Raw genomic sequence first — 26521 nt, forward strand, 5'->3', positions numbered from 1 at the left:
CGCACGTGTGGGTTTCTGACATTTTCATGAGAGAAATTCACATGATGTACACATGCGTGGTTTTTGGACCTTTCATAAAAATACCCACAATTGCAGCAAACAACGAGAAAATGCATGATCATTACACTGCAGCAACAAAACATATCAGATTAACCTAACGAGTAAGAAAGGAAGAGTTGCTGGGAGAAGCAGAAAAGACGTGCAGTGAATTGAGAAAGAGGATGATAAAAGTAGGCAAGCAGGCTGTTGAATTCAGTCTGACTCCTGCCACACCTGATTTGTACCCATTTGTGAGTTAGTGAATGTAAGTGTATGTGTTTACAAATGTGTCATGGAACATAGGAGAATGCTGGTTTTAACAAGAGGTTTGGGGGAAAGTAACATGATGGGTGATTTAGAGTTTTAAGAGGAAGAATTCAAACAGCTGTGGTTAAACGAAATGAGGAAACCATCTTGGTTGGCTTTGTGAGTAGACACTAGACAAAACAACAAGGTGAATTTTCCAAAGTTGTAAAAGATCATTTTGCCAATTAATTATTCAGGTCCGGAGCTCACTGAGACGAGGTGATGGCTTTACCCTATACTGTTGCCCTGTTGGCTGCCAAGTCAGGATTAATCTCATGGCACAGCATTTCTCTGAATGCCTCACATGAATTATTTAAACTGAAATCATGAAACTTATTTGTGTGCATCAACCTGGCCACATTATTAGAGCCAAAGGGGAAACTTTTGGATGAGGTGGGAGAAGACACGCAGGTGAGATGAAAATGGGTCTGCGGTTTCAGTCTCATAATGTCAGACGCCCAAGGGAGAGAACAATCACAACGTCATCATCACATGCACACAACAGTTATATAAGCAGCTGTTGTTACACAGCATGACACTGTTTCCAGATTACCACCACTTGGTTTTATTACACAGGCAAGCATACAAGAGATCTTAGGTGTTGTTGGATACACACTCGTGGCAAAAGTGTTGATACATTGGTTGTTGTTTACAGCACGTGTCTTATAAAAAGAGAAACGTGCCACGCTGCAGTCAAATCAAACTGTGCATATCGTAATTTCCTGCTTCAGCACATACTGACACTGGATGTTTTTAATCTTATCTTAATTCAAGGCATTATGGGATTTTCCACTTCAAGCAGGCTGCTGAGTAGCTCTAATCACAGAATTAAATTGGAATCTCACAGCAAGCTTTTATTGACTGGCCATATGGATTCACACTGACTGGTTGCTGAAATGCTGAATGCAGAGACGCTACAAACTGTCAGGATGCCTTCAACACAACCATAAGTAAGCAATGTTGAACTCAACTTCCTCTGACTGTGGGCCAACACCGCTCAGTCATCACTGCCTTAGGTTTACATCGAGATTAAGCAGGATCATGTTCCTAATCTGAAGCAGAAGCAACCCAATACACAACATGTACAATTTACACATGCTACACATGCACAGACAAACCTTTAAATGCAGCACCCTTAGTTAATTCTGTTAGCCTTACAACTAAAAAGCCTCCAATATCAGACTTTACTTTCGATCATTTAATTCTGTTAATGAAAGAGTCAGAGGCTTTGTTGATGGACTCTAGAGACTGTGGCTTTATTTAAATGCATGTTTTTTTTAGTTATTTATTTCTTCAATAAGAATGAATTACTATTTACTATGTCTACAGTTAAATAGTTTGGTTACACCTGGGATGTAACCAAACAGTGAAAAAGGTCAAGCATACTATGTAATCACTAGCTTTTTATATGTTCTTTTATGTTCTGCTTTTAGCTCAGCTCTCCAGCTTTTCTTCCTGCTTCAGGCTCCCACCCCTCCCTATCACGAACAGAAGGGGGGCATGGTGTCAGACTGCAATCGATTCAAGGACATGTCCGCAGCCATGTCTGCAATGGCGATAGCTACAACCCACTGCAGTGTGCAGCTTTATGAATGGGGACCAGATGCAGCCCTTGGGGACACACACAGACAGCTCTGCAGTCACAAACTGCACATATATCACAGTAATATCTATCTTTATAATATAATAACACATGTGTTTAACAGTTTAACAGATGTGATTTTGAAATTATAGGTCTGATTACACTATTATGTAGAATGTTCACATAATAAGCAGAGCGAAATTAAATAAAGACTATGGTACAGAAATTACATTGGATGAATTTGATCATTAAGAAGTGGCACAGTATTTGGTTTCCATCACAAATGCCTTTATTAACCATTGTTTTAACAAAATATAGGTTACATTAAAAACGTAACATAAAAATAAAGGTATGTTACTGCTGTACATGCAGACATGGTTAACATTCACTGCAAAAAGAGAATAAAATAGACAGCACACAGTACAAATTAACATATTACACACATTAAGTTGACTGCAGATGTTACAACACAAAGAGGGTTGCATAGGATTTGCAAAGCCAAAAAGAAACCTCACTGAAATGTATTCAGTGGCATACAATGGTTATTAATAAGACAGAAGTGAATTAGGCTGTCCACAGTGAGAGAAAAGAGATATAAAATATGACAAAGAATGGAAAACATCTTGGTTAGTAGCTATTCACAGGAAAAGCTTTCATACATATATTGTGACCTGCAATCCTGGCCCTTTCCTTCTTTTCACTCAAAGTGCATTAGGCCTGCTTTGACTAATTCTGCTACAATCATAAGTCGCTCATGATAAAAGTTATCAAACACCAAAGTGCATCTCACCTTCACTATCTTGCCAAGGCACATATGCCTTTGTCATTGTCTTGCATCCACATCTTCTCATCCTTCTACTATCACCTTACTTCTTAACAAACAAGCACTTGCATCTTTCCAGCTTTGCTTCACGTCAAGTAAACTCATATTTTAGTAAGGCAGTGTACACCTGTAGCTGTGCACATGTATTCATTTCATTCAGATACACTGCTCACATGTTGATACATATTTCATATTTCAGGGAAAATTCTGCAACATCTCACGGATGTATAAAACATTTAGTGGTAATACCAATTTAACAAGCAGCCTTATTTTAAATTATGTTTAAATTTTTGACCATTAAATTTAATAGTAAGTGTGCTTTAGGATTTCAGTAGGTTTGGGCTCATATTCTATCTTCCAACTTCCCAGGATCATCAGATAACAAACCTTCAGCATTTGCATCTCTAAATTCTGCTTTTAAGATGCTTCAAAATACACATGACATATAACAGTAATAGGAAGACATTCAATATGAAACATTAACACATTTGCATACACATCTACAGTATATATTAGTGAGTTTTGATGCAAAAAGTTATGTATACACCGAGGTGAAAATCTAATTGACCAGAAGCCCTTCATTTCCTTTATGGTAGGGATGCACCAATAACAAGAGAAGTGTGGAAGATACCAGACTAAAACTGAGCACTGGTATCTTACAGTTTTTTGGAAACTTAAACCAAAGAGTCACATGTAATGAAACATGGAAAAAGCATCATATTCAGACGGTCATTTGCGTCACGCAATCCCAAACTGGACATTGTTGACTAAAGAGAGAAAATCTTGTACCGACTTTGTCTCAGCCAAATGTTAAAATCTAAAAAAGCACAATCTGTGTTGGCAGTGACTGATTGGTATTGATGCATCTCTCTGTATCCACATCAGTAGTCTCAGTCTGAATAACAAATACTTTCTGGTATTGCACAGCATGAAGGCTTGAACAAAGCTTACACAGACCAAAGCAGACAATATGCTACTTATTTAACAACATAACACACAGTAAGCTCTACAGTGGCCAGACCTTTTTTATATCCACAGTGTAAATAAACCAGTGAGAGAAATAAAGCTCTGTACATGATAAAGCTACATGTAGTCAAAGCAAATATCAGGTCAGTGCTAGCCATCTCTCACTTCATCAAAACTATTCTAACAACATCAGGTACAGCATTTAAGTTCCAACACAAACCATGTCAGATTTAGAGACAAGCATTTCTGATGGATTCACAGTGGAGCTGCTCCAAAACCTAAGTGGTTACAGGAATAGTCTTTATCCACATCCCAACCTGATGGCCTCATTAAATGGAGAGCTTCCCTCTGAGGCCATGATGATGTAAACAAAGGACAAAGTGATGTTCAGATTACAGCCAGAGCACTGGAATTAAAAGCACCCTGTCTGTTGTTCCTCTGCTTGATGAACAACTTTCTACATGCTACAAAAACTTTGACAATATGACACAACTAAAAAAGCCTGATGGATATTTCCATTCAAGTAAACTCACTTGTCTACAACATGCAAGTTTGTTTGCCGTTAAGACTGAGTACATGATCACGACGATGGAAGCATGGTCGGAAGACTACTTGCCAATGAGTTCATAAAAAACAAATGGACGTAACATTAACTGTTGTAGAGGGAAGGCTGGTTGTATAAATGTATAGAAATGAAGTAATCAGACAACAGTTCGCCATCTAAGGATGTAAATGTCAGCCAATCAGGTGGTTCAAACTACTTTGGTCATGTGTGGTGTAAGGAGCAGCACTATTCTTGCACAGTGGTGACTGAGGATAGAAGCCAGTTAAACACAGTGGTTCGTGTGATAGCTACCATGTCTACAGACAACACTGATCTATAAAAAGTTACACAGTGCAGTCAGGAATGTTAGAAATGAAGAAGCATTGTGTTTTGGAATCTCTAAATGTACAATAATACGTTTCTGTGTTTGTTAGAAAATAATTACTGTGAAAATAAAATCTGTCTTACAATGATAAACCTGAAGAAGAAGTGTCCAAAGGTAATCTGAGGTAAATTTAACCTTGCAAACAGCTACTTGATTTATTTCCCTGGTGGGGGGGGACCACGTTCAAGGGGTTGATTCACCAAAAAAACCTTCCTATCACAGTGTGAGAGTGTCGAAGCCCATTCTTTATAAATATAGCCTTTATGATTTGATGGAATATGCATGGTGCCATTATTATTTAGGGACTAGAGAAAACGTTTTTGAGTTCATTGTCTTTGGACTATGGTGAGGCCTCCTTGATTTATGAATGTTTACATGAATGCAGCACAATGAGTGTTAAATAGTTGCAAATATATAACTGAAAGGCAGGTTTATGATTAAGTATGGTGTCCCTGGATTGGAAGCCCACAGGTATATGAGCACTAATTCTCAGTGTCTGCAGGCTTTATTTTAAAATGCAAGTGTAATGAAGATAACTATGTGCATTAGTCTATCAAAGCCTAATGAAAATAGTCCACTGTACAACATTCAGTGCACAATTTCCCACATCACGGCTTAAAATAAGGCAATTTCACTGGCATGAGGAAATTAGTAGGAAATAATGCACTGAATTTTTTGAATGAAATGGCCACATTTCTGTCTGTCGTCTCAGTAAGACGTATGTGTGTCTGTGTTTCCCCAAGGGGACCACCAGAGGAGTATGCTACCAGGCCTATAGGTTCGCTCGGCATCCATGCCAGCCAAAATGTGATGCTTTCTGCTTCCTATTAAGCCAGCGTTTTTGCACAAACTGAGGATTATTCATGCAATCAAATATCAGCATCTCCTGAAGGGAACAGTGATGCCTGAAGTCGGCATTGCCCGGCACGTTTTCCGTGGCACGTGTTTCTACATTACATAACGTGATCATGCCCTCCCAAAGGGTACCAAGCTGTACAGAGCCCTGACATCAAGGCTATTTATCTAACAGCATCCCACATCGGGCACCTATCAAATGCTCATACAGCAGTCTCCAACACTCCGTCTGTTACCAAATATTTGAATTATTGTGAGGAATTGTTTCAGTGTCAGAGCACGTGTGTAGCTGACAATGGCAGAAAAAAAACATCATTAACAGGCTACAGTCATAATTAAGGTACCCGGGGATCGGTTACGCGCAAATTACGCACGCAGTGTGCCTCTGCAGACGACAAAGCTCAGATAAAGTGAATCCATCCATTCTCCCATTCCCGCGGCGGGGACATCTTGAACCGGTGACGCCGCACTTTGTAGTTGTTCCCATTATTATTGTCCCAGAACTCGTGCCCGCCGACACAGTATTTAATTGCAAACTGAAATGTTCCTCCGTTGTCGAGGTAGGTGGGCATGACGATCTTGAAGCGGAACTGATCAGTGACGCCGTCGCTTGAGCTGGGAACGTAGGACGCCAAACTGTCCATAAATGTTATCCAGTTGTTTAGAGAATACCGCAAAGAGACGCTCTTTTCGAAAGCCAGATTCAAAACGCGCACAAACCCGGAGAGGCTGAATTCGTCCGCCTCGACGCTCTCCAACATGACTTTCACCTCCCGCACTTTCTGTTCAAAGCCGGGTAGTGTGCCTGGGTTGGTGAACTGCAATTCCATGAACACAGACTGTGTAGGAGCCCGGGGGAATTTGGTTTCTAAATGATTATGGTGGAGGGGTCCTTTGTGCAGTTTTGCCAGTATGCGCTCCGGCACCTCTGGCTCATCAGTGTCATCGAAGTGCTTCACTGAAATGAGCTCCAGGCCCAGTGAGTCGGCGAACCGGACCTTTTTCTGACTGGTTGGACTTCTGCTGCGGGAGATTTCTAACTTTGCTCTCTCTGTGGGTGTGGGCAGCGACTTGCACCTCCGACGCAGATTTGGACTCTGTGGAGGCTTCAGGAAGATCTCTCTGCCCCGCGGTCTCTCGTCCACCACGGGGCTTTCGATGGGCTCACAAGTGCCGTTCATTCTGTCAAAATCTTCCCCATCTTCAAGCCGCGGGTTCGCCGCTGCCAGGCTTCCGAACAGCCCAGCTATGCAGCTGTAGTTCCTTGGCAGGCAGTTCTTTGGGGGCAGCATGACCACGACAGGATGCGAAGACTCCGCTTCCATAAAACGCAACAGACCCCGCACTGCAGAGCCGAAAGTGGTCGTGATGGCAAAGACCGGCGTGTCGGGTGATGGAGCCGTCAGGTGTCAGTGTCCCTCCTCGCGGATAGGTGCTCCGGCTGCGTCAGAAGCCGACACTCTTGCAGCTCTGAACCAATAAACCAAGCGGTGGACGTGCGCCAGCAAAGTGCGAGTTTGGTCCTGCAGATTGGTCACTTTGAATGTGGGTGCGTGGAGAATATAGGCCTACCCCACAGTCTGCTCATCGCAAAAAGAATAAAAAAGAGAGCACCTTCCTCTGCGCAGCGACCATCGCTCGTGTCCATTTTTCATGTGGTGAAACATGCAGCGTCCTGTCACAGCTGATTTATGAACCTGCGTGGAGCGCAGTGTTTGACGTGTACGTGCAGAACTGAACGTCGCAACTAACCAAAATGGTTTCCTCCCTCACAAGTGTAAACCACTTAACTTCCTCTTATTCCCCCCCCCCTCCACATTGTGACATTGTTATAATGAGCCCCATAGTGTACAGAAAACACATTTATTTTAAACATTTCAATTGAATTTGAGGCATTTTCTTTGACAAGACAGCCTTATTTATACCGACCGTTTCTGATCATATTCTACAGCTATGAACATGTGCATCACCAGATTACCAATGGGGGGGGTATCTAGGGAGGGGGTGGGTGGGTGTTCCCGTGTAATTAAAGACTTATTGCATAACAGAGATGTAATAATTAATATGGAGCAGCCCCAGTTGTAGCTGTAGCGCACGCAGCTCCCTCCCCCTTTCCTCTACGTCACAGCTTCCCGGTGCAGCCTTTACGGGTTGCTATGACGACGGCGTTGCAGCTCGTCTCTAAAGGCATTCACGGCTTCTGCTTGTTCTGTTTGGGAAAACTCCTGTCGACCACAACAGAGAAAGTAACCACGGTAGGCGGCAGCAGTTTCTGTGAATGGTGCTTCCTGATATGGGGACAGTGATACAAACCCCGTTTAAAATGCTGCAGGGATTCAGAGGGCTTCCCTTTGGTGAATCGACTCTGAGTTCATAGTTAACGTTATCTAACGCTTAGCTAAACAAACATGTTTGTGTGGCTCAAAGAACTCGGCAATGTTAGATAGGTAGCTCTAATTTGGTATTTTTTGAAATCCTTTTTTTTTTAGATATCACCATGAAGTACATGTGTTAACTAATGGCGACTTTAAAAGAAGTGGGTCTCACAGCTGTGAATGGACCAGACAAGGAGCTTCGCACACAGGAGGACGCAGTTAGGGAGCAGCCTTACAAGACAGCAGAGAGGAGACATGTTGATGCCCTTCTAGATATTAGTGAGGAGGACTTCTTCAAAGAGCTGGAGCCACATGAGTATCACTGTTACTCTGGTTGCGAAGAAGTTGTAAGTGAATGAATATCTTCTTACTGCAAACCTTTTTTCACTGCCTTTGTACCTTTATCTGATTTGGTTAATATACCTTTACAGGATTTAGGTGGTGTCCTCTGTCATTGTCTGGACTCAGTAGCAACATTTAGGCTTAGTTTTAATCTATATTTTCAAATAGGAAAACAAGTGAATAAAATATCTATGCTTTAATTTATGTTTACTTATATTCCCACCTGTTGATATAACCCTTATCCAATTCAAATCAGCTTTATTGGCATGAATGTAAAAAAACAATATTGCCAAAGCTACAAATAAATTACACGAGAACAATTTCATACATTTCATTAAATAAGTAAATAAAACAGTAAAAGTTGTTTGTGTGTGTTAAAAAAGTTGAATAATAATAATAATTTTAAAAAAATGAATGAAAGTTAGAAAATGAAAATAATATCTTATCTACTGTATGTACATAGTATTGTTTCTGATATTGATACCAATATTATTTCTACTACATTACTTTTTATTTTGACTTAACACAATCATTATTTTAATGTGTTTTCAGTTTAAACATGTTAAAACTGCTAATTGTTTTCATATTTAACAATATATTTAATTTTAAAACAGGTCCGGGGTTGGGCCAGAGTCGCTCCACTGAGCTGCATACTTTTGACTCAGAAGAGATACAAGAAACCAAAGCATAAAGAGGCTGACAGCGCGATCACTCTGTCCCCTGACCCAACAATCCCTAATGCAGACAACTCAGCCAGCATTGCAGAGCACCACTGTGAGTCTCGTGTGGGAGCAAATAAGAGCTTTAAGAAATCCACGCCGTCAAACCAGCACGAAGGAACCTGGAGTAACACTACTGTGGCAGCTCTGCACAAAGCTGCCTCGGAATGGCCTGTCCTCAATGCAATGCAGAAAACCACTTCAAAACTCTCACTGGAAGAAAAGATAGAGGAGGAAGGGATGCTCAGAGAGACTTCTTTGCAGAACAGGCCCACTAAGCCTCAGAAACACGGCCATAGGCCCAATAATGCCGTGGTTCCCATTAAAAACTTCACGTTCTTACCACCAATTAAATCACCACACCTGAATCCTCAGAGAGTCGCTGGCCAGCTCTGCAGTAGCAAGAAGGCTCCAGAAGAAGAAACCATAGAAGACAACAGTTTCATGTTTGATAAGAAGAGTGGGATGAAGGGAACGAGAGTGGACCCTGTTGTTAACCTAGAGCTTCCCACTTCCACTGCAGGCCTCACCTCCAGGTATCGGACATGTCAGCATAACCCCCACTTGTTCTCTGCTGTAAGTGTTTCTATCCCCAAGAGGTATCAGGTGCCTCTGTCTTCCAAACCTGACATAGTGCACCACACTAGCTTCTCAATGGGCAAGAGCCTCACACAGGCCCTCCATTCCGGCAATGCAGCAGGTGCACAAGCCCGTATGCACCCCAGCAAGACTGTGTGTGCTGTCAAGATGTATGAAGGCTGTGAAATAAATGTTTAACATGACTGACGATGATGATGTATGCAGTAATTTCAAACTCTTTGGTTCAACCGGGGAAAAACAACCAGCTTTTATCTTGTATAATCAAATATTTCCATCAAAATAGTTAGTTGGAAGAATACATTCAAGGTATGAAACATCTTTATAAAACTAACTAATTGCAGAGGTTGTTTAGTTGAGTCTGGCCTTACATTTCACACCATACTAACCATTATAGTAACAGTCAGGAGAACAGAGCATGGAAACGTTAAGCTCTTTATGTCATTTGGGCCTTTATTTCATTCTGACCAGTTCCCACAAGTGCTTTTTCAGCTGTTCTAGTTACCTAGCAACGGTGCAATTACCACATAAGAGGCATGGGAGTGCGCCTGCCTCACACTATCGACTAAAACTTCACCCACAAGCTACAGCTTTGTCAGAATTTAAGTGTTGTACTGTTACACGTGACTACACTGATGTGATATACACAGTTGCCAAAACTACTGCATGTTCTCTGTCAAATTTACATTATATTTATATAACTTCAGTTTTCCATCAGTCAGGAGGTGATTCCTAATGAATGTGGATGGGATCTGGGTTATGTAATGTAAAATGGTTATCAGTGCAGCGTTATGCTCAGATCTCTAAACATCCTGTTGGTCCCCAAAGGCCAGCCAATTACTGCAGCTGGGAACAACTGGGATGATCTTGTTACGCTACTTTATTATACAACCTCTTTACGGTTTAGCTGCCCTGTAAAATAAAAAATAATCCACTTAGTGAGATTATTCTATAGTCAAAAGAGCTGCGGTGTTAACCTATTAAGACAAAACTTAAAATAAAATGGATACTTCAAACCAATCTGAGCTGCTATATCCAGCACAAGCAAGAAATCAGTATGTCTGTATTCATTAAGTTGTGACCGCATCAAAGTGACAAGATGAAAGACACAGTATCATAGTTTTATGTTCTATGTTAAAAAGTTTTAAAAATAGTCAGCATACCCAAATCGATCAGATTGCTTTTTATTTCACTCTCAGTTTGTAAGTTTAGCACAGAGGAACAAAATGCATTCCACACTGAAATATCTTATAACACTATGTTGAACTGATTTGGGCGTGTGGACACTGATACATGAACTCAAACTAAATGGTCTTTTTTTATATTGGTTGAGTGTGATCAGTGTTTTTTTTGTTGTTGTATGAAAAATGACAAGGAACAAAGTATACACTTCCCCAGCAGTTTATTAAGAACATAGTGTAGCTTCAACAATTAATCAAGGCAACCATTAAATCTACACATATAGGCAACTGAAACTCATATTGTGCTAAAACAAATATTTTTGTGCTGGGAAAATATCTGCATGCAATCCCAGCAGAGATAAAATAAAGCACTGTAACTGACACTTGAGACTGACCAGGCTTCTACACATAGTTCTGTTTAAAGCAAGGCATTTCCTAGCAGAGAGCAGCTATGCTGCATTTGAATTCAAGAACCACAAACTAGAAGCACTATCTCAATACAAGAAATGTTGAAATTGAATGGGTGTCAAAATCCTTAGTAACTCAGGGAAATTATCCTTAAACTGTTTGGATGTGGTGCAAAAAAATAGAGCATGTTTAACTTGGGCACAGTGTCATGTTCTGTACATTCGTCAGTTTCTACAAACATCTATAAACTGTAACTGCATTAACCAATCTGTCCATAAAAAATAGTGAAATGGCATCAAACAAATTCTCTTCAATAAAATGCTGCATAGCATTATTTTCATGTGACAGAACATGGAGCTTTCCATAGAAACTATGAAGAAGAATTAGGGACATTCCAATAGTTCATGCAACCATTGATGGAAATACAAATACAGGATGGATTAAACATGCAAAGCAAAGACCGATAGGATTCTGACCATTTTTCAGTGTTTTCTAGTATAATTCTGTTAATCGTTTCAAAGCAGCAAATTGTCACAGAACTAAAGCTAATACTTGGGTTAAGGCACCAAAATTAACAAATAATCAAGGCCTATAGCTCTAGGTTCCTTAGTAGAACATAGCCTGCATGTGGTGCCTGTGCTGAATGAAGAAAAGAAGTGCAACAGAATAATGAAAAACATAATCAAAACATTACGCTTATGATTAGCGACTAATGCTTAGAGAAAATAAAGAACAAAAAATAAATTAAAATACTGTGTCGGATTGTTAGGGGTGGAAAATCTGATGCTGTTAACCGAAGATATTAAACAGGACTCCTTTCAGTCGAAATCAGGTTGTGAATACATACAATTACTCTATGCTATTCCTTGCTCTAATCCACTATGTGTTTATGTACAGTAACATTACTGGATCACTTCAGCACTGAGTACTGCTACTGTCTACACTTACACCCAGCTAATGAATAAGTCAAAGAGTATGACAGCCTAGTCTGCTTACTGACTTGAACTGACTGCTTAGCTATAGAGGCCTAGACACAAAAATAAGTGTTTACACAACATCATACTTCACTATCACATTTCAATGAAAAGTGTGCAACAACTGACGAGACTTAAACATTTCATTTTTACTTGTGCCACATCTGTATGAGTAACGGTATGTTTCAGAGCTGCATCTTAACAGTGTTGAGAAATGCCTTGTTCATTGTTGAAGGCTTTATGTGGTTTTATTTTGGAAAACATAAAGCTGACAGTTCTCAATGGAGAAGTTTTCCACTGGCTGCAAAGCTCGCAGGATGTAACTCAGAGTTTATAGTCTTGCTGCCGCTGACAAGGCAACATCAATGAGGCAGCCATCGGATGCACAAGCTGAGAATAGATATTTTATGCTTTTGTGCCACCGACCAAGTGAAGGCTTCATGCACATTACCAAACATACGTATCCTTAACACACTATGTTGTTTGCTGTACAGCTGAGATGAAATTGTTTTAATGCAGTATATGCATATCTGACAACTTTATAAGCCTTTTCTTGACAGCCACGCACAGCTAAAGATGTCATCTCTTTTAAGTGCAGATCTAACGTTAATGAAATGTTGAGTCATTTTTAAACTGCTAGTAAACAGTGAAAACCAGTCACAGTGGTTACACACTGAAATAAAGAAGTAAACTGGCATTTCAGACAGGACACTTACAATATGTTACTTTATGTGCAAATAAATATGTAAACTGTCACAGGAGCTGATAAATCATGCCCATTGAGCTAATAAAGTGCAGCGGAGCTGTCAGGATATACACCTGGAAAGGCTCTGGACACAATGTCTCCAGTGGAATGTTCAAAGACGTTTGCGCAGACTTCTTACTGCTAAGACTGTGGTCCGCTGGAGAACAGCATAGACTGATTCCTCTCATAGGAAGAGGCAGACATGAGAAACCTGTACTGCCAAAGCTTAGGCAGCTTCACTAAGAGGGTTTCAGCTGTTGGGTTTCTCAGGGTGCTGAAAGAGAGCGCAAAGCTCCTCACATGTCTGGGTTTCCACAGAGCTGAAATGGGACTCCATATTCCACGCCAGGTCTGCTGACAAGAAGTCATCCATGACAGTTTGTGTTTCGTTGCTCGTCAGGAAGAGGTGTCCCAGGCCTTCAGCCTGGCTGGTCACAGTCTGTGTCTCCGTGCTGTTCAGAAGCCTTGAATGTTCACCCTGACTGACAGGGGTCTGGGCAGAGAGTCCCGTTGCAAATGAAGGAAGATCAGTCTGTGTTTCTGTATCTGAGGACTCAGTGCTCATAGAAAAGCTTGAATGTCGTAGGATGCTGCTCAGGGGCATGTGGCTGCCAGCACTCAGCAGGAAATTGAGGTCAGTCTGAGTTTGAGTATCAAATAGCTCCAGGTCGCTGGCTTGGGTTCGACTTGGTCCCTCACTTTGGTCCATTTCATCCATCAGGAGGAAGTCTGTCTGGGTCTGGATGTCCAGAGACTCCAGCGGCGTTTCACCACCCAGTCCTCCCAGCTCACTCTCCTCTGTCTGTGTCTGGATGTGCACAGCATTCAGAAACTCTTCAAAGTCAAAGTCAATGCCATTGTGTTGCTCCTGAACAGAGCCCAGACCTGACCCACAGCCTGCAGAGGCCTCTGTGAGCACCTGGTGGCCCGACATGCTGTCAGACAGAATATTTTCCAGGTCATTTAACAAGGTCATTGTTTGGGTCTGGTTGTCTGCCATGTTGTTTGAGTTAAGCTCATCTGTCTGAACCCCAAAACACATGGCACCTGCTGACTTTGAGTCCTCATATATGCTGCTTCCTGCAGCAGTGAGAGTGTCATCTATGTCCAGAACTGTCTGGGTGGAGACACTGAGGGATTCGCCATCAAACAGGTCAGAGCACATGATTGCTTGGTCCTGAGCCTTCTCCTCTGATTGTGGTATGGCAAAGTATGTCTGTGTCTGCCTGGTTTTGTATGGGGGCACAGATGAGGAGGAGCAGGGAATTTGGCTCGTGCACTGGCTGTCTGTCTGAGCTCCAATAGTGGATGTGGCTTTGGCCCGGTAAGAGAAAGTCTGGGTTTCAACACTGACTGGCAGGAGGACTTGGGCACTCACGCTGATATCTGTTTGGGAGCAGGATGACACTGAGGACTCACCCACAGAGCACAAGCCTATTCCCTCTCCAACCCCCACTCCTGTGGGCATTTTTGACAAGTACGATTTATCCGTCTGAATGGTGGTGGAGGTGCTTCTTCCCCGCTGTCCTGCCAGGCAGCAAGCTGAGTCCTCTGTGCCTGCGGGGTCCAGACTGACCTGCACCCCTGTGCTAATGGGCCCCAGGCTAGAGCGGGATGTAGGCATGCTATCCTTGAAACCCAAACTCTTAGCATCAAGTTGGGGTACCACAGCTCCCGTGGCTTGTGGCAGGAGGTGAAGGGTACTGACAGAGCCTTGGCTGTCTACTGCCAGGACTACAGACCTCAGAGCCCCACTTTCTGTAGATGGAAGAAGAACAGGGAGGTGGGCCAGCTGCATGACAGGAACACTGACCAAAGCCATCTTGGGCTTTGGTAGGAGCAACTTCTGGAGGCTCTTACGGGGGACAGAGTTCTGATTAACGGAGTCTGGGATATGAACAGTTGTATCAGAGGGGAGAGCAGTCTCTGTCAGCTCTTTACATGTGGGCATGATCTGACAGATTGACTCAGTGATCTTAACCTTTTCAGATCCACTTAGCAATTTCTCCATCTTTCGCTTTTTTACTGGAGGAATTCTGTAAAGAAACAAAATGGATACAGAGAGAGACACTTAAAATTATTTTTAAGGCAAATCTAAAGGAAGGCTTAAAATAAAAATCAATCTGGGCTATGCATGTACGTGCCTGTGTTCTGTAGGAATCTCGTGACCTGTCCTGTAGATATGTGACAGCAGTGCAGCCCTGCTAGCATAGGGGCAGCCACATGTACAGTGATAAGTCTTCCCGCAGTCCTCTATGTGCCTCTTCAGGTCCCACTCTGTGCTGTAGCCATTGTTGCACTTGAAGCACTTGTGTTTCTTCTCTGCATGCATCTTCATGAAGTGCTACAATGAAACAGACCATAACATATATCGCACAATTGCCTTAAACTTAAGTTTTTATAACATATGGTCATTACCAACTGAAATAATGTAGAGCATTTAAGTAACAATAGAAAAATAAAAACTTCACAGTAAAGACCCAAAAGCAAACTGAGAGGAATGTTTTTTGTCCAGTGATAGTGAAGCACAATTGCATTCCAACGTATCATTTAGACAAAATTGGAAAATGACTGTGTTTTGTGCAATGTTTTGCAGTCCTTAATTCTACAAATGTCAGAGGACAAATACTAATGTACATAGTGGGAGAGGAACAACACTCATTTCTGAACTTGGAATATTTTATAATTATGCACAGTGTATATTTTTCAGCAATTCTTCAGTTTGATTTTAAGTCAAGTGGAATTTATTAAACTCTTGCATTATTTAAAGAGGCTTTGAGTCATAGACAATGTTGGATGATCTGTAAAACTTAAAACCAAAGCATTGTGGGAGGAGGTAAAAATAAGTAAGTACAGTTGCACCACTTCCACAGTTTTTCAAACCAAGTACAAGTTCAAGTTCTTACATTTGAATACTTGCTGATACAGAGTCCTGATATGAGTACCTAATAATGCATTAAAGTTCTAACAATTATTTTAAAAACATGTTATTTTCCTTCACTTTCTGACTGTAAAAAATTACTGTTGCTTATGTTACTTAAAATATCTCCTAACTGTTGACATTGCTTCTTTTTCACCTACTTGAGGTTACATAAAGTCACGCTGCCGTATTGGATTACTTGGATTGTATTGGAGTAGTTTTAAGGTGACAATTACGAGTACATGAGCACAGTATCAGACCCGATACCTGACACTGGTATACAGAAACTCTACCAGTAATACAGAATTTAATTGAATTGAATCAAAGATATCTGGTGCTGAGTAATAATTAATACTAGTACAGTAATACTATTCCACAGAATTGAGGTCACATAATTTTACTCCACTGAAAGCATGGATAGGATTACAGGTCACTGGAGGAATAGCTTACTTGTTTAACCAGGGAGAACTGGGAGAAGGGTCTGTTGGGCCCCCTGGGACAACCCTCAATGGGACAGCAGTAAAGCTTCTGAGAGCCCTTCATGTCCTTTCTGACCGTGGGATTGACAATACCATCCTGAAGGCGACAATGCCAGCGAAAGAGAGAGAGAGAGAGAGAACAAAGCAGAGAGATATTTGCAGTTTAGATGTTTATATCATACCCTTACTCTGCTAAACTTACAGTGAGTGGGAGAATACTGTATATTCCTAGATCACCACAAATACAAGCAAAGTATTACTGAGAGAGAGATTGAGCAAAGTCCTAAGTGAGCAGTCTAACAGGTTTAAGCCGACCTTGTAACGGATAATCAAGATTTTAGCTGATAAAAGAAAAATGTAATTCCTATAACCTAAAATATTTCTTATAGTAACTGCTGTGAAATGCACTAAATGTCAACTACTACACACATCATATTTACCTTGCTTTCCTTAGTCAGTGTAGGTAAATATGATGTGTGTATTAAAAATGTAACATTTCTGTATGAACAATAGCCTCTGCTTTACATAACTGAAGATAAAAAAATTAACTAGAATTAACGCCCCATGGTTGCATGCTACCACTAACCAGTCAAGTTGCAGTTTACATCCGTTCAGTTTGTCCTGACTCATTATATATTTAGTAAAGACAAGTTATCCCTATATTAATGACACATACATGTATGCTTTTTGTGAATATTCATTAATCATTCAGCTGATAAATTATAAATTAACTGTAATGATTATCATACATGTATTGGCTAAACAGGTACAAATGTAAAGATAGATTCTCATAGAGCAGTGGTTCTTGAGAAAAATGGGGAATATTTTAATTTCACTTCAATTCAGAAGTCCCCGACACCAAAAAGGTTGAGAACCACTGTCATAGAGTATAACTATTAAAAATGTGATGCTTTTGTTTTCTCCAAGCATTGTTTGATGCGAAGCCTATGAAATAGGACAGTAAACACAGGTGTTACGAATGATACTTGAATGATACAATTAGTATCATTGATAACAGCTGTGTTTACCCTACTATTTCACGTCAGAATGGTTGTGAAAAAGATCTATACATTGTCTGGGTTCATATGATTGCGATGACGCTTGGGAATTCGGAATGAGGCAGGAAGTGAAAGGCAGAATGGATGTGATGGAAAGATAAAAGCCCATACCGTGCTAGTTATTGTTTACTCATTGTTTCGTCCCGTTCGACGTCTGTGGAATGGGTCAAAAGTGTCAGCAATTCAGCCACCAACTCACAATCTGCCCTTCTGTTCCTGAAGTATGGTGTTGAATAATGGCAAATAAAGGATAGTTCCAGGACATGAGGATGTGATAGTGAAGGTGACCTTTGACCCTTTGGGTAAAAAATGTCACCACTTCATCACTACACCCCATTAAACATCAACGTGTAATTGTGTCATAATTAACGCATCAATTTTTGAGTTATGACGCGTTTGTCAAAGTCATCTTGAGGTCACAGCGACTTCAGTCTGACGTGTCACTAATTGTGAAATCAATTCTTGAATGATGGCTAAAATGTGTTTTGAGAGGTTAACCTGAGCTTTTGACCACCAAAATCTAATCAGTTCATCCTTGAGTCCAAGTGGACGTTTCCATTAAATTTAAAGAAATTCCCTCAAGGCATTCCTGAGATATTGTGTTCACAAGAATGGGGCGGACAACCTGAAAACATAATGCCACTGGCCATGGCTATCGCCTGTGTGGAGGCATAATAACCCCGACAGTACACCGGATTTCACAGTTTGCTGTAGCACTGCTCCTTTTTTAGTCTCAAGGTAGAGTTGTTAAAGCAGCTGTAAGCGCATTTTATATTTGAAGGTTGAGTGTGTAACATTTAGGAGGATCTACTGAAATATATGACTACAGAAATGTTATATAATATTCATCGGTGTGTTTTCATCAGAGTATAAACACCTGAAAATAAGAATCAGTTTCTTTTAAACCTTAGAATGTGTCATTTTTTATCTACAGAGGCGTATGTAGATAAAAACGAAACATTCTAAGATTTAAAAAAAATGGAGGCCATGGAGGCTGTGATGTTGAACCGTCATATTTCTACAGTAGCCCAGTAGTGCAATCTGCGTCTACACCGCTGGATGCCACTAAATCCCACACACTGGTCCTTTAAAGTCAATGCGTAGTATACTTATCACAGAAAAGAGCAACTACACTGAATGTACCCTGTGTGGTGAAAACAGACAAAACCTTCACGCTCCATAATCATTAATACTGCAGCCTTCCAGTGGTCAAGGTCACCTCCATCTGCTGTAACACTACAGGGAGCAGAACAGCTAACGCACCCTCTGGTTTATCATAAGGAGTTAGCATAAACAGACATTTCACTAAAAATGTATGTTCTGACAGTTGGCCTCAGCTACATGTGGCCTTAGGCTGAAGTCTGAGTGAGGTCAAGACATTATTGTAATCAGTCAGTAGCTGACAACGAAAAGCCAAGTCAAAGCCAGTCACATTAAACTTATCAAATGAGTCTGAACTGAGCTGAGTGAAGGAGTTCAAATGAAATGCATTAGTCTTTACGACCAGTAAGAACATATACATACAGATACATACAGATACAGTAGAGCGACAGCAACGTTAAAGTGGACAAAATATCAACAGATATGGTGCCCGCACATCATGCCTCATTCTTGTATTCAGACTTCATGAATAATGCAGAGGAAGCACAGAGAGTGAGCTGTTCCAGCATTAAAAAAAAAAAAATGTGTCATCATGTCAGCCAGAATGTATCATTACCACTGCGGACAGAAGTTCAACATAGCTGCGTACACTCCTTAAAGGCACAATCTGTGACGCAAGTGTGGGTGCACAAAGAAAAGTCAAAACACAGGATCTGAATCTGCCGTTACTCTCAATGTGACTGCCATGTCTTTTAGTACAAGGATTAACAATGAACAGCAGCAAAATATAGACCATCAAAAGTATTCTCTAGCTCTTAAAGATTTGTTTATACCGGTGATGTTTTGGCATATTGGAGTAAACCAGTAACACCATGACTGACTAACTATTTAAACCTCAAATTAAATGTATATGGTACAACCGCTGACTGGGCCGTTAGACACTCTTCTAGCTGGGCCACATGGACTACTTCTAAAAAGCTAATTCAAATTCTCACATTCACCTATTTTAAACAAAGAGCTTAGTCTATTGCAGGACAAAAGGCAGCCGTTCCCTGCAAAAGAACTTCATTGATGCTGGGGAAACAGTGAATTACTGCCTCCCACGAAAGCAAGCCCAGTCCACTGAGGATAAGGGAACCAGGGTCTAAAGTAGACCACATGCTTTGACTGCCTCCACTTTACTGACTGTGTAGTATTGGTAGTAGACTGTTTATTAGACTCAGTCAATCAATAGTGGTCCTGTGGGAAGTCCCTGCCTACAACAGTCCACTAGAAAGAGTGTTTATGTAGCTAGATTGTGTGGAGCATATTCAAAATACTAGCTAGAGTACATTGTACACACACACACACACACACACACACACACACACACATATATATATATATAACTTATATCAGTTGACCACATTGAAACATTATCATGTAACAACTTATATCCAGGCATAAAACAACATTATCTAGACGTGAATCGAAATAATGCGGTAAGTATCACTCATCACGTGTGATCCCAGTCATTCATTGATGAACTGTTACAGTCGTAGTTAATGTTAGCTAGTTAGGATGTAGCAAGCTCGCTAACACCGCTAGCGGTTGATAACAAACTTTTACCCAACGCTGACTGTAACGTCGTGCTTACTAAGCATCACAACTATGCGTTAGCTACAGAGAACTTGTTGTTGTGGATGACTTGCGTTTTCCAGTTTTCTGTCAGTGTCTTGACGACACTGACTTAACTTAGCTTCATTAAGTTAGCATTGCAGTGAGGTAAAACTCTAAACCCCGTATGAAAATCCACCAGGTTTTAAAAGCGTGTACCTTTATCCTGTGGGACTTAACCAGATGCATGTTCAATGCAGGTGTGTTGGGGAGAATCTTGCCACATCCCTCCACGGTGCAGAGGATGTTCGTCCTCACTTCTTTGGTCAGCTCCGTGATGGTGGGTTTTATTATTTCCCGAGACTGCGACAGAGATTCTTCGTGACATTTCGGACTGTCTGTGGCAGCGTTATCTCTGTTATTCGCCTTGCCCGTTGCAGAGGCAGCCATGTTTCTGTGTTGACAGTCCAATCTGTGTTTGGCAGAGAGCCCCAGCAGCAGCAGCATTGAATGAACGGAGGTATTACATCCCTCAGCTTTGCCTGAAAGGCTGCTTCGCCACCTTCCACCGAGAGGACGGTCAGGACAGTTGAGCCTACGTCACATCCGGTATACGTTTGTTACTTCCGTTTTACAAAATAAGGTTTACTGTGACTTTAGTTTTGCAATATGGCTTATTTTCTAATAAATACGTATATTCCTGTGTCTGGATAGGGTGGTATTATTTAAACATTAAAAAATAAAAAAGTATTGCTGTACCTTAAACACACTAAGTTTTAAACTGGAGGAGTATTTGGTAGCTCAGCATTTCCTCTTTCTCCAAGCTTTAGTGTAACAGTATTGTTTCATCTCACACAGAAAGCCTTTGAGGCATTTATTGTGTGAACCATAGACAGATTATTGTGGGTTGTAGCTGAGTCCAAAATAAAAAATGGTATCCAGTTTAGCAATTCAATATCCTAGCTCTAATAAGGCTCTAGTGTTCCAAGCTGAGCTTCATCAAAACATTGGTCGTTCTGATATTATCACTATTAGCTTATTACAGATAAATTGATATTGCCATATGTCTGCTTCCAAGTAATACGAAATTGCAGTACAGATATGCCAAAAGGTAATTTATAAAGTGTTACCATTACATTGTCCACCATGAACTGACCCACTCATTACATGTCTTGGTTACAATTCTTCTATAACCAAATGTACAAATTTGAAAAGGTCTGTTTTGTTTTTGTTTTCACTTGTGAATGGGCCATAGTGTGTGGGAAGGGACATTTGGACTACACAGACTGTCACTTTGGAAGATACTCGCTTGATTTGGATAACTCAGACAGCTGATGCCTCATATTGGCTTTGGCTGAATTAATTTGGAATTAAAAGAACTGAAAAAAGACTGAATGATAAGTAGTGCATGGGGTGAAATGACATAATAAAGGATACAAGTCACAAATATTAAAAATCAAGCTTTTATATTCAATTTGGACATATATAACATTTGATGGCAGTAACAACCTGCCACATAAACAAACGATAATAGAAAGAAAATAGTCTGTCGCCAACTATTGATATATTTCCCCACAAGGAGATCAATGAATGATAAAAGCAAACCATGGGTGGAGTGGACATGGCCACACTGCGAGTCCTGTAAATCAAGGCTCTGTCACCCTTCAGTTCTATGGTTGGTGCGTTTGTGAGGAGGGTCCAGGGCCATTGTCTGTGATGACAAAATAATTTCTTCCTTTTAGGGGAATAGATGAGAGCAGAGGTGTGACAGGGGTGGAGGCAATTCCTATAAAATAGAAAAATCCATTAATTAGTTGAACTGACTTAATAATCGGGGCACATGGGTAAAAACCACTCATAGAATGCACTGACCATGACATATTCATGATGGATAATGTGGGACTTAACCCACAAGTGTGTATGTGCCCTCTTGTGGTCATTTATGGGATTGTCAATAATATGACAAATTCTGAATTGTTTACCATTTTACTAACTTACAGTGTTAATAACATTTGCTTCCTAATACACAGATGGTTTCTTTAATGATTGTGGATAACATATTCTTGGTACCTGAAGATGCACAGTGTCTGAGTGACTCCAGGAGGTTGGTGCTTGCAAATTTGACGTGACATCTGAAGGGCTCCTCCCGTTCTGTCATGGTCTTGTTGGTGTAGTCCCTGAACTTTGTCTCCAGCTGAGGAAAGATGAACACAAAACGTTTTTACCCAACTTTTAACTGATATAAAGAGACAGAGTTATGTTCTTTGTTTCTTTGACTTTTTAAACTACTATGTCAGGAAACTCAATATTTTAAACACAAGCATGTCTCAGGGTACCTTGTAAACTGCAGACTGTAGCTGAGGTAACACCCCATCACCAAACGCCTCACAGGCCATCTGAAGTCTGTTTGCTGCAGGCTGAGCTTGTTCTTTTTCTATGAGCGGGTCTATAAATACAAATATAACCAAATAAATAAAATCACAATTTTAGAATTTGGATCAGAAGTACACACACCAAATACAACAAGTTAAACAGCCAATGTAAAAGTCTGTGAAATATAAATATTCAAGTAGAGTTGGTCAGATCAAGTTATTTGATAAACATACTTGAGACAGTTTGATTCCTTTCTGCAAGAGGGCTGGGATAGTTAGTGGGAAACACCTAGAAACAAAAAAGAAAATAGTAAACATTCACAACATAGTTTAATCTGTTCTAAATATGAACAACTATCTTGCACCGTTTGGTTTTCATAGGAAAACTTCTGGCAAAATCCAACCAGTCAGACAACTACTAAGGTTACAGCAAACCTCCAATTAAATTACATTATCTAAATCATCCATTGAAAGCAAAAACACTGCATACACCCCCAGAGAGGGTAAAGATCAAAGTTTAACCAGGAAGTAGTTCAGCAACTTAAATTACATTTACAGTACATATACTGTAACAACTTTTGCAAAAATTCCCTTTAATGAATAAAAACACCTAAGCAGGGATGACAACAATGTGCAAAGATTCTCACAGTTCACCGTTAGGATTATAAACATTTTGTGTTATCAACACTAAATAAGGGGATACATCAAGCTTCATCTCCCTGCAAAAAGGTAAAGTTTTAAGTGTAGTTAAAGTGCATAAAAGGTGAACATGGCAACAGGTGGTTATCAATAAAATAATACACAATTTTACACCAAAACCAGAAACGCTCCTGTACACGACAGCAGAGTTTAGTGACAGACAATTATAAGTGATGAGGTAGGGAAAAACAGGACATATATATATAGCTGTTTAGGTAGATATTAAAGTAACCTGGAAATGTGTGTATAGTCTAGTTTTGTTTTTTATAACAGGCTTACCTGTTGATATTGCCTCATCAGCAGGTCCCTAATGGCAGTGAGTTTCCGTCCACTGAGGTTAGCATCCTTGATAGCTTGATATCTGGTGGACAGAACCAAGGCCTGAAAAAGTACACCACTCTCTTAGTGGAGAATTAAAAAAAAAACAAAACAGAAAAACTGCTACCTGGCAACTGTACAAACAATGTCATGGACTGAATATAAAACTAATACCTCACCTGGGATAACAGGGGCTTTTGCTTTGAAGTCAAGCTGGTCACAAAGACATAAGGGGTTTGAAGATGGTGAACAACATATGTTGGTTTCAGGTGGTTGGGCCGAGAGAAGCTGTCTCCCCATGCAATCCGAATCCATACAGCTTCGTCCGTGTGCTTCTTTATTTTGACAGACACCTTGAATGCAGTGACAAAATCAGATTTTAAGCCTATAAAATGTCTTTCATTAATGCAACTATATAATTAGTAAGATTTTGTAACTTATGTGAGGAGGAATCTCTGGCTTACAGGTCTCACAAGCTCACTGAGGTGAGATTTAAATTGCTCCTTGAACTGCGTCAGCTCTACGGAGCAAGCGTCATCTGGAAAACAGAGAAAATTCTAAGCTATATAGCTTATAGCTCTATTTTTATGCAAATCCAGAATTCAATGTAATGATGCAGCAATACTTTTAATAGTAAACTCAGCTTAATCATAATATTGCATTTAATTCCCGGGAACAAACAGATAAAGAATGTGTGACACTTCAATACAATGTTTAAAAAATGTTAACCTTACTTTATAACTGTAAAAAAACATCAAGACCCAGACTCTTCTCTCTTAAAGTTACCAAACTTTAAACCAGAAAGAAAACCCTGATCCCACCACCAGCATATTCTTATAATAATATACCTTCAGGGTCCAAGAGCTGGAAGGCATACCACATGCCCTGGTTCGGATTGTCAATGACATCTAAGAGACAACGAAACCAAAGCGACACAAGAAGCATGATCAGATTGATGAAGTGGTATGAATAACGTTAGCTAACCTTGTGTACTCGAGTCCAAATGAGAAAGTAATTAAACTTTACTTACAAATCATCTCCAGCTCTGTGATGTGTTTAACTGTCCACTCATTTTCCTGTAAAAGGAAACAAGGTTAAAAGACGGGGACATCCACTACAACGCTAGCTAAATCCAAATGAAGATGATTCCTAGTGAGAAATGTATTTAAAGTAGCGGAGCATTAACCGTGGTTAGGAAGGATTTCACAGCCGAATTCAACAAGTATTTAACCATGTTAAAAGTTTACACTGTATATTATAAAACAACAACAAAAAACACTGCCACAAACCTCGCAAACAGCCAATAATCTTTCCGTTAACGCCCATTTTGGTTGAGTAAAATCTATGGACTGCTTCTGAGCCGCAGTCAAACGGCCCCATTTGTCTAGCGTTGTTCTCAGTATCTGGGTCGGTATCCGTCTTACGAGTCGCTGCAGTAAGCGTTTCGTAGCGTCGTCCATTATTACGCGAGTAGTAATCGATATTTAGCTTAGCTGCTGTATTGGAAAACAGTTTTTGAGTTCAATTAATTACTTGTCTCCGTCTAGCTTGCACGGTGGCAGCAGTACCGTTTCCAAACAAACCGCCGACAACGGAGCACACGAATCGACCAATCAGATATTACCAGAGGGTCTTACGCGCTGCCTTTAGCGCCCTCTGCTGTGTTGGAGTGGTACTGCCGGTGCCGTTATATCTTAATGACTCTGTAGGTACTAACCATTATTACTTTAAATTAAACCAAATTGAACCAAAGGTAACAAACGTTCTGCAGTGAAATAAGATAAGCCTTTCTTGATTCCCAGAGGAGAAATGTGCTTGTTGCAGCTACAGAAAGACAGAAAGAAATACAGATAAATAGAGAAAAGTAAAAGTTAAGTATGAGATGTGTAGAGTTTGTAAAGTTGATTAGAGTCAGCAAGCATGGCACATCAGACTAATAAATAATAGAAATATATAAAGTGGAAACATATCTCCACTTCCTCTCCTTGGATGATAACTGTGGTGAGGGGCTTCCTGTTCCTCTGGTAGTCCACCATCAGCTCTTTGGTCTTGCTGATATTGAGCTTCAGGTGATTGTTTTGGCACCGTGTGACGAAGCTCTCCATCAGTCTTCCTCCCTGTTGTCTTTGTTGAGGCATCCAACAATGGAGGAGTCGCTGTAAAACTTCTGAAGATGGCGGGAACCTGAGTTAAAGTGAAAGTCTGTGGTGTGAAGACTGAAAAGTAATGGTTAAGCAGAATAATGCATATCAAGCATGGGTATCCATCACTGACATCTGTCATTACTTTGCCTTTTAAAATAATTAATTGTATATACTATATAATAATAATTGCATATACTGTATATACATATCCACCTACCTCATGTCTATAAAAATACTTGCGCAAAAATATTTACTAATATTTACCACTATTGTCTTGTTGTCTACAAATGTTATAGTTGTTGTTAATGTTTCTATATGTAGATATACATATATATGTGGTGTGTGTGTTGTCCTATTTATTTTTGCCTATTCTGTGCATGTATGAGAGTCATATTCCTTGTATGTGTACACACACCTGGGCAATAAAAGTGATTCCTATTCTGAATAAGAGAAGCATACTGACGGTATAGATAGATAATTCCTTTATTTATCCCCCTAAGGAGAAATTCAGGTTGACACAGCAGCAATAGGGCAAAGCAGCGCAAAAACAGAAAACAAAGAATATCACAGTAAAAATATTGCTAATATTATTAATATTAGAAGATATAAAAACTATAAATTAAAGTATATACACTATTTGTTGTTCAAGTAGGACATGGAGTCCAAAATATGAGCAGAAAATTAAACTTGACTAAAACTAAACTAAAACTACTAAAGTGGAAATTAAATATACATAGTGCAAAAGGTTTGTGCGTTGTAGGTAGGAGTTCTAACCCAGTCTTTATCTGCTGGGGTTGGAGGAACTGGAGATACTGGAGATACTGGAGATACTGGAGGAACTGGAGATACTGGAGGAACTGGAGAAACTGGAGATACTGGAGATACTGGAGGAACTGGAGATACTGGAGATACTGGAGGAACTGGAGATACTGGAGGAACTGGAGATACTGGAGGAACTGGAGATACTGGAGGAACTGGAGATACTGGAGGAAC

General features: G+C 40.3%; 4 protein-coding genes across 5 annotated transcripts; 1 reads left to right on the forward strand and 3 right to left on the reverse strand.

Moving 5' to 3' along the window:
* Positions 1–2193: 2193 nt before the first annotated feature.
* On the reverse strand, positions 2194–7235 carry LOC127352273 (protein phosphatase 1 regulatory subunit 3E). Its single transcript, XM_051380535.1, has one exon. The coding sequence runs from the start codon at positions 6823–6825 to the stop codon at positions 5902–5904; it is 924 nt and encodes a 307-aa protein (XP_051236495.1). The 5' UTR covers positions 6826–7235; the 3' UTR covers positions 2194–5901.
* Positions 7236–7576: 341 nt separating this feature from the next.
* LOC127352265 (uncharacterized protein C16orf46 homolog) lies at positions 7577–9718 on the forward strand. 2 transcript variants are annotated; one of them, XM_051380526.1, is made up of 3 exons: positions 7577–7755; positions 7990–8222; positions 8832–9718. In XM_051380526.1, exons 2-3 carry the CDS (start codon positions 8019–8021, stop codon positions 9711–9713), a joined length of 1086 nt encoding a protein of 361 aa, XP_051236486.1. In that variant the 5' UTR covers positions 7577–7755; positions 7990–8018; the 3' UTR covers positions 9714–9718. The 2 variants fall into 2 exon arrangements, with proteins under 2 accessions (XP_051236486.1, XP_051236485.1); XM_051380525.1 differs by having other exon boundaries at positions 7578–8222.
* Positions 9719–10918: 1200 nt separating this feature from the next.
* On the reverse strand, positions 10919–20581 carry atmin (ATM interactor). The gene is made up of 4 exons (XM_051380470.1): positions 20215–20581; positions 16212–16337; positions 14986–15185; positions 10919–14877 (listed from the first exon to the last, which is right to left on the reverse strand). Exons 1-4 carry the CDS (start codon positions 20500–20502, stop codon positions 13092–13094), a joined length of 2400 nt encoding a protein of 799 aa, XP_051236430.1. The 5' UTR covers positions 20503–20581; the 3' UTR covers positions 10919–13091.
* Positions 20582–21444: 863 nt separating this feature from the next.
* On the reverse strand, positions 21445–26434 carry cenpn (centromere protein N). The gene is made up of 11 exons (XM_051380527.1): positions 26303–26434; positions 24674–25568; positions 24415–24460; positions 24233–24292; positions 23849–23922; positions 23564–23737; positions 23346–23447; positions 22602–22656; positions 22332–22441; positions 22066–22189; positions 21445–21781 (listed from the first exon to the last, which is right to left on the reverse strand). The coding sequence occupies exons 2-11, from the start codon at positions 24842–24844 to the stop codon at positions 21666–21668; spliced, it is 1032 nt and encodes a 343-aa protein (XP_051236487.1). The 5' UTR covers positions 24845–25568; positions 26303–26434; the 3' UTR covers positions 21445–21665.
* Between the last annotated feature and the right edge of the window lie 87 nt (positions 26435–26521).

This window comes from Dicentrarchus labrax, unplaced genomic scaffold (genome assembly GCF_905237075.1).
Source record: "Dicentrarchus labrax unplaced genomic scaffold, dlabrax2021, whole genome shotgun sequence".
Lineage (NCBI taxonomy): Eukaryota > Metazoa > Chordata > Actinopteri > Moronidae > Dicentrarchus > Dicentrarchus labrax.

What these genes read in the sequence shown, in the direction of transcription:
- LOC127352273 (XM_051380535.1), bottom strand. Translation starts at nt 6,825, where the DNA reads ATGGAAGCGGAGTCTTCGCATCCTGTCGTGGTCATGCTGCCCCCAAAG.
- LOC127352265 (XM_051380526.1), top strand. Translation starts at nt 8,019, where the DNA reads ATGGCGACTTTAAAAGAAGTGGGTCTCACAGCTGTGAATGGACCAGAC. An exon ending in ACTCTGGTTGCGAAGAAGTT is followed by an intron (nt 8,223 to 8,831) that starts GTAAGTGAATGA and finishes ATTTTAAAACAG; the next exon opens with GTCCGGGGTTGGGCCAGAGT.
- atmin (XM_051380470.1), bottom strand. Translation starts at nt 20,502, where the DNA reads ATGCTGCTGCTGCTGGGGCTCTCTGCCAAACACAGATTGGACTGTCAA. An exon ending in TTAAGTCCCACAGGATAAAG is followed by an intron (nt 16,338 to 20,214) that starts GTACACGCTTTT and finishes TGTCGCCTTCAG; the next exon opens with GATGGTATTGTCAATCCCAC. An exon ending in AGTTCTCCCTGGTTAAACAA is followed by an intron (nt 15,186 to 16,211) that starts GTAAGCTATTCC and finishes GTTTCATTGTAG; the next exon opens with CACTTCATGAAGATGCATGC.
- cenpn (XM_051380527.1), bottom strand. Translation starts at nt 24,844, where the DNA reads ATGGACGACGCTACGAAACGCTTACTGCAGCGACTCGTAAGACGGATA. An exon ending in GATTATTGGCTGTTTGCGAG is followed by an intron (nt 24,461 to 24,673) that starts GTTTGTGGCAGT and finishes TTCCTTTTACAG; the next exon opens with GAAAATGAGTGGACAGTTAA. An exon ending in AAAAGCCCCTGTTATCCCAG is followed by an intron (nt 23,448 to 23,563) that starts GTGAGGTATTAG and finishes GTACTTTTTCAG; the next exon opens with GCCTTGGTTCTGTCCACCAG.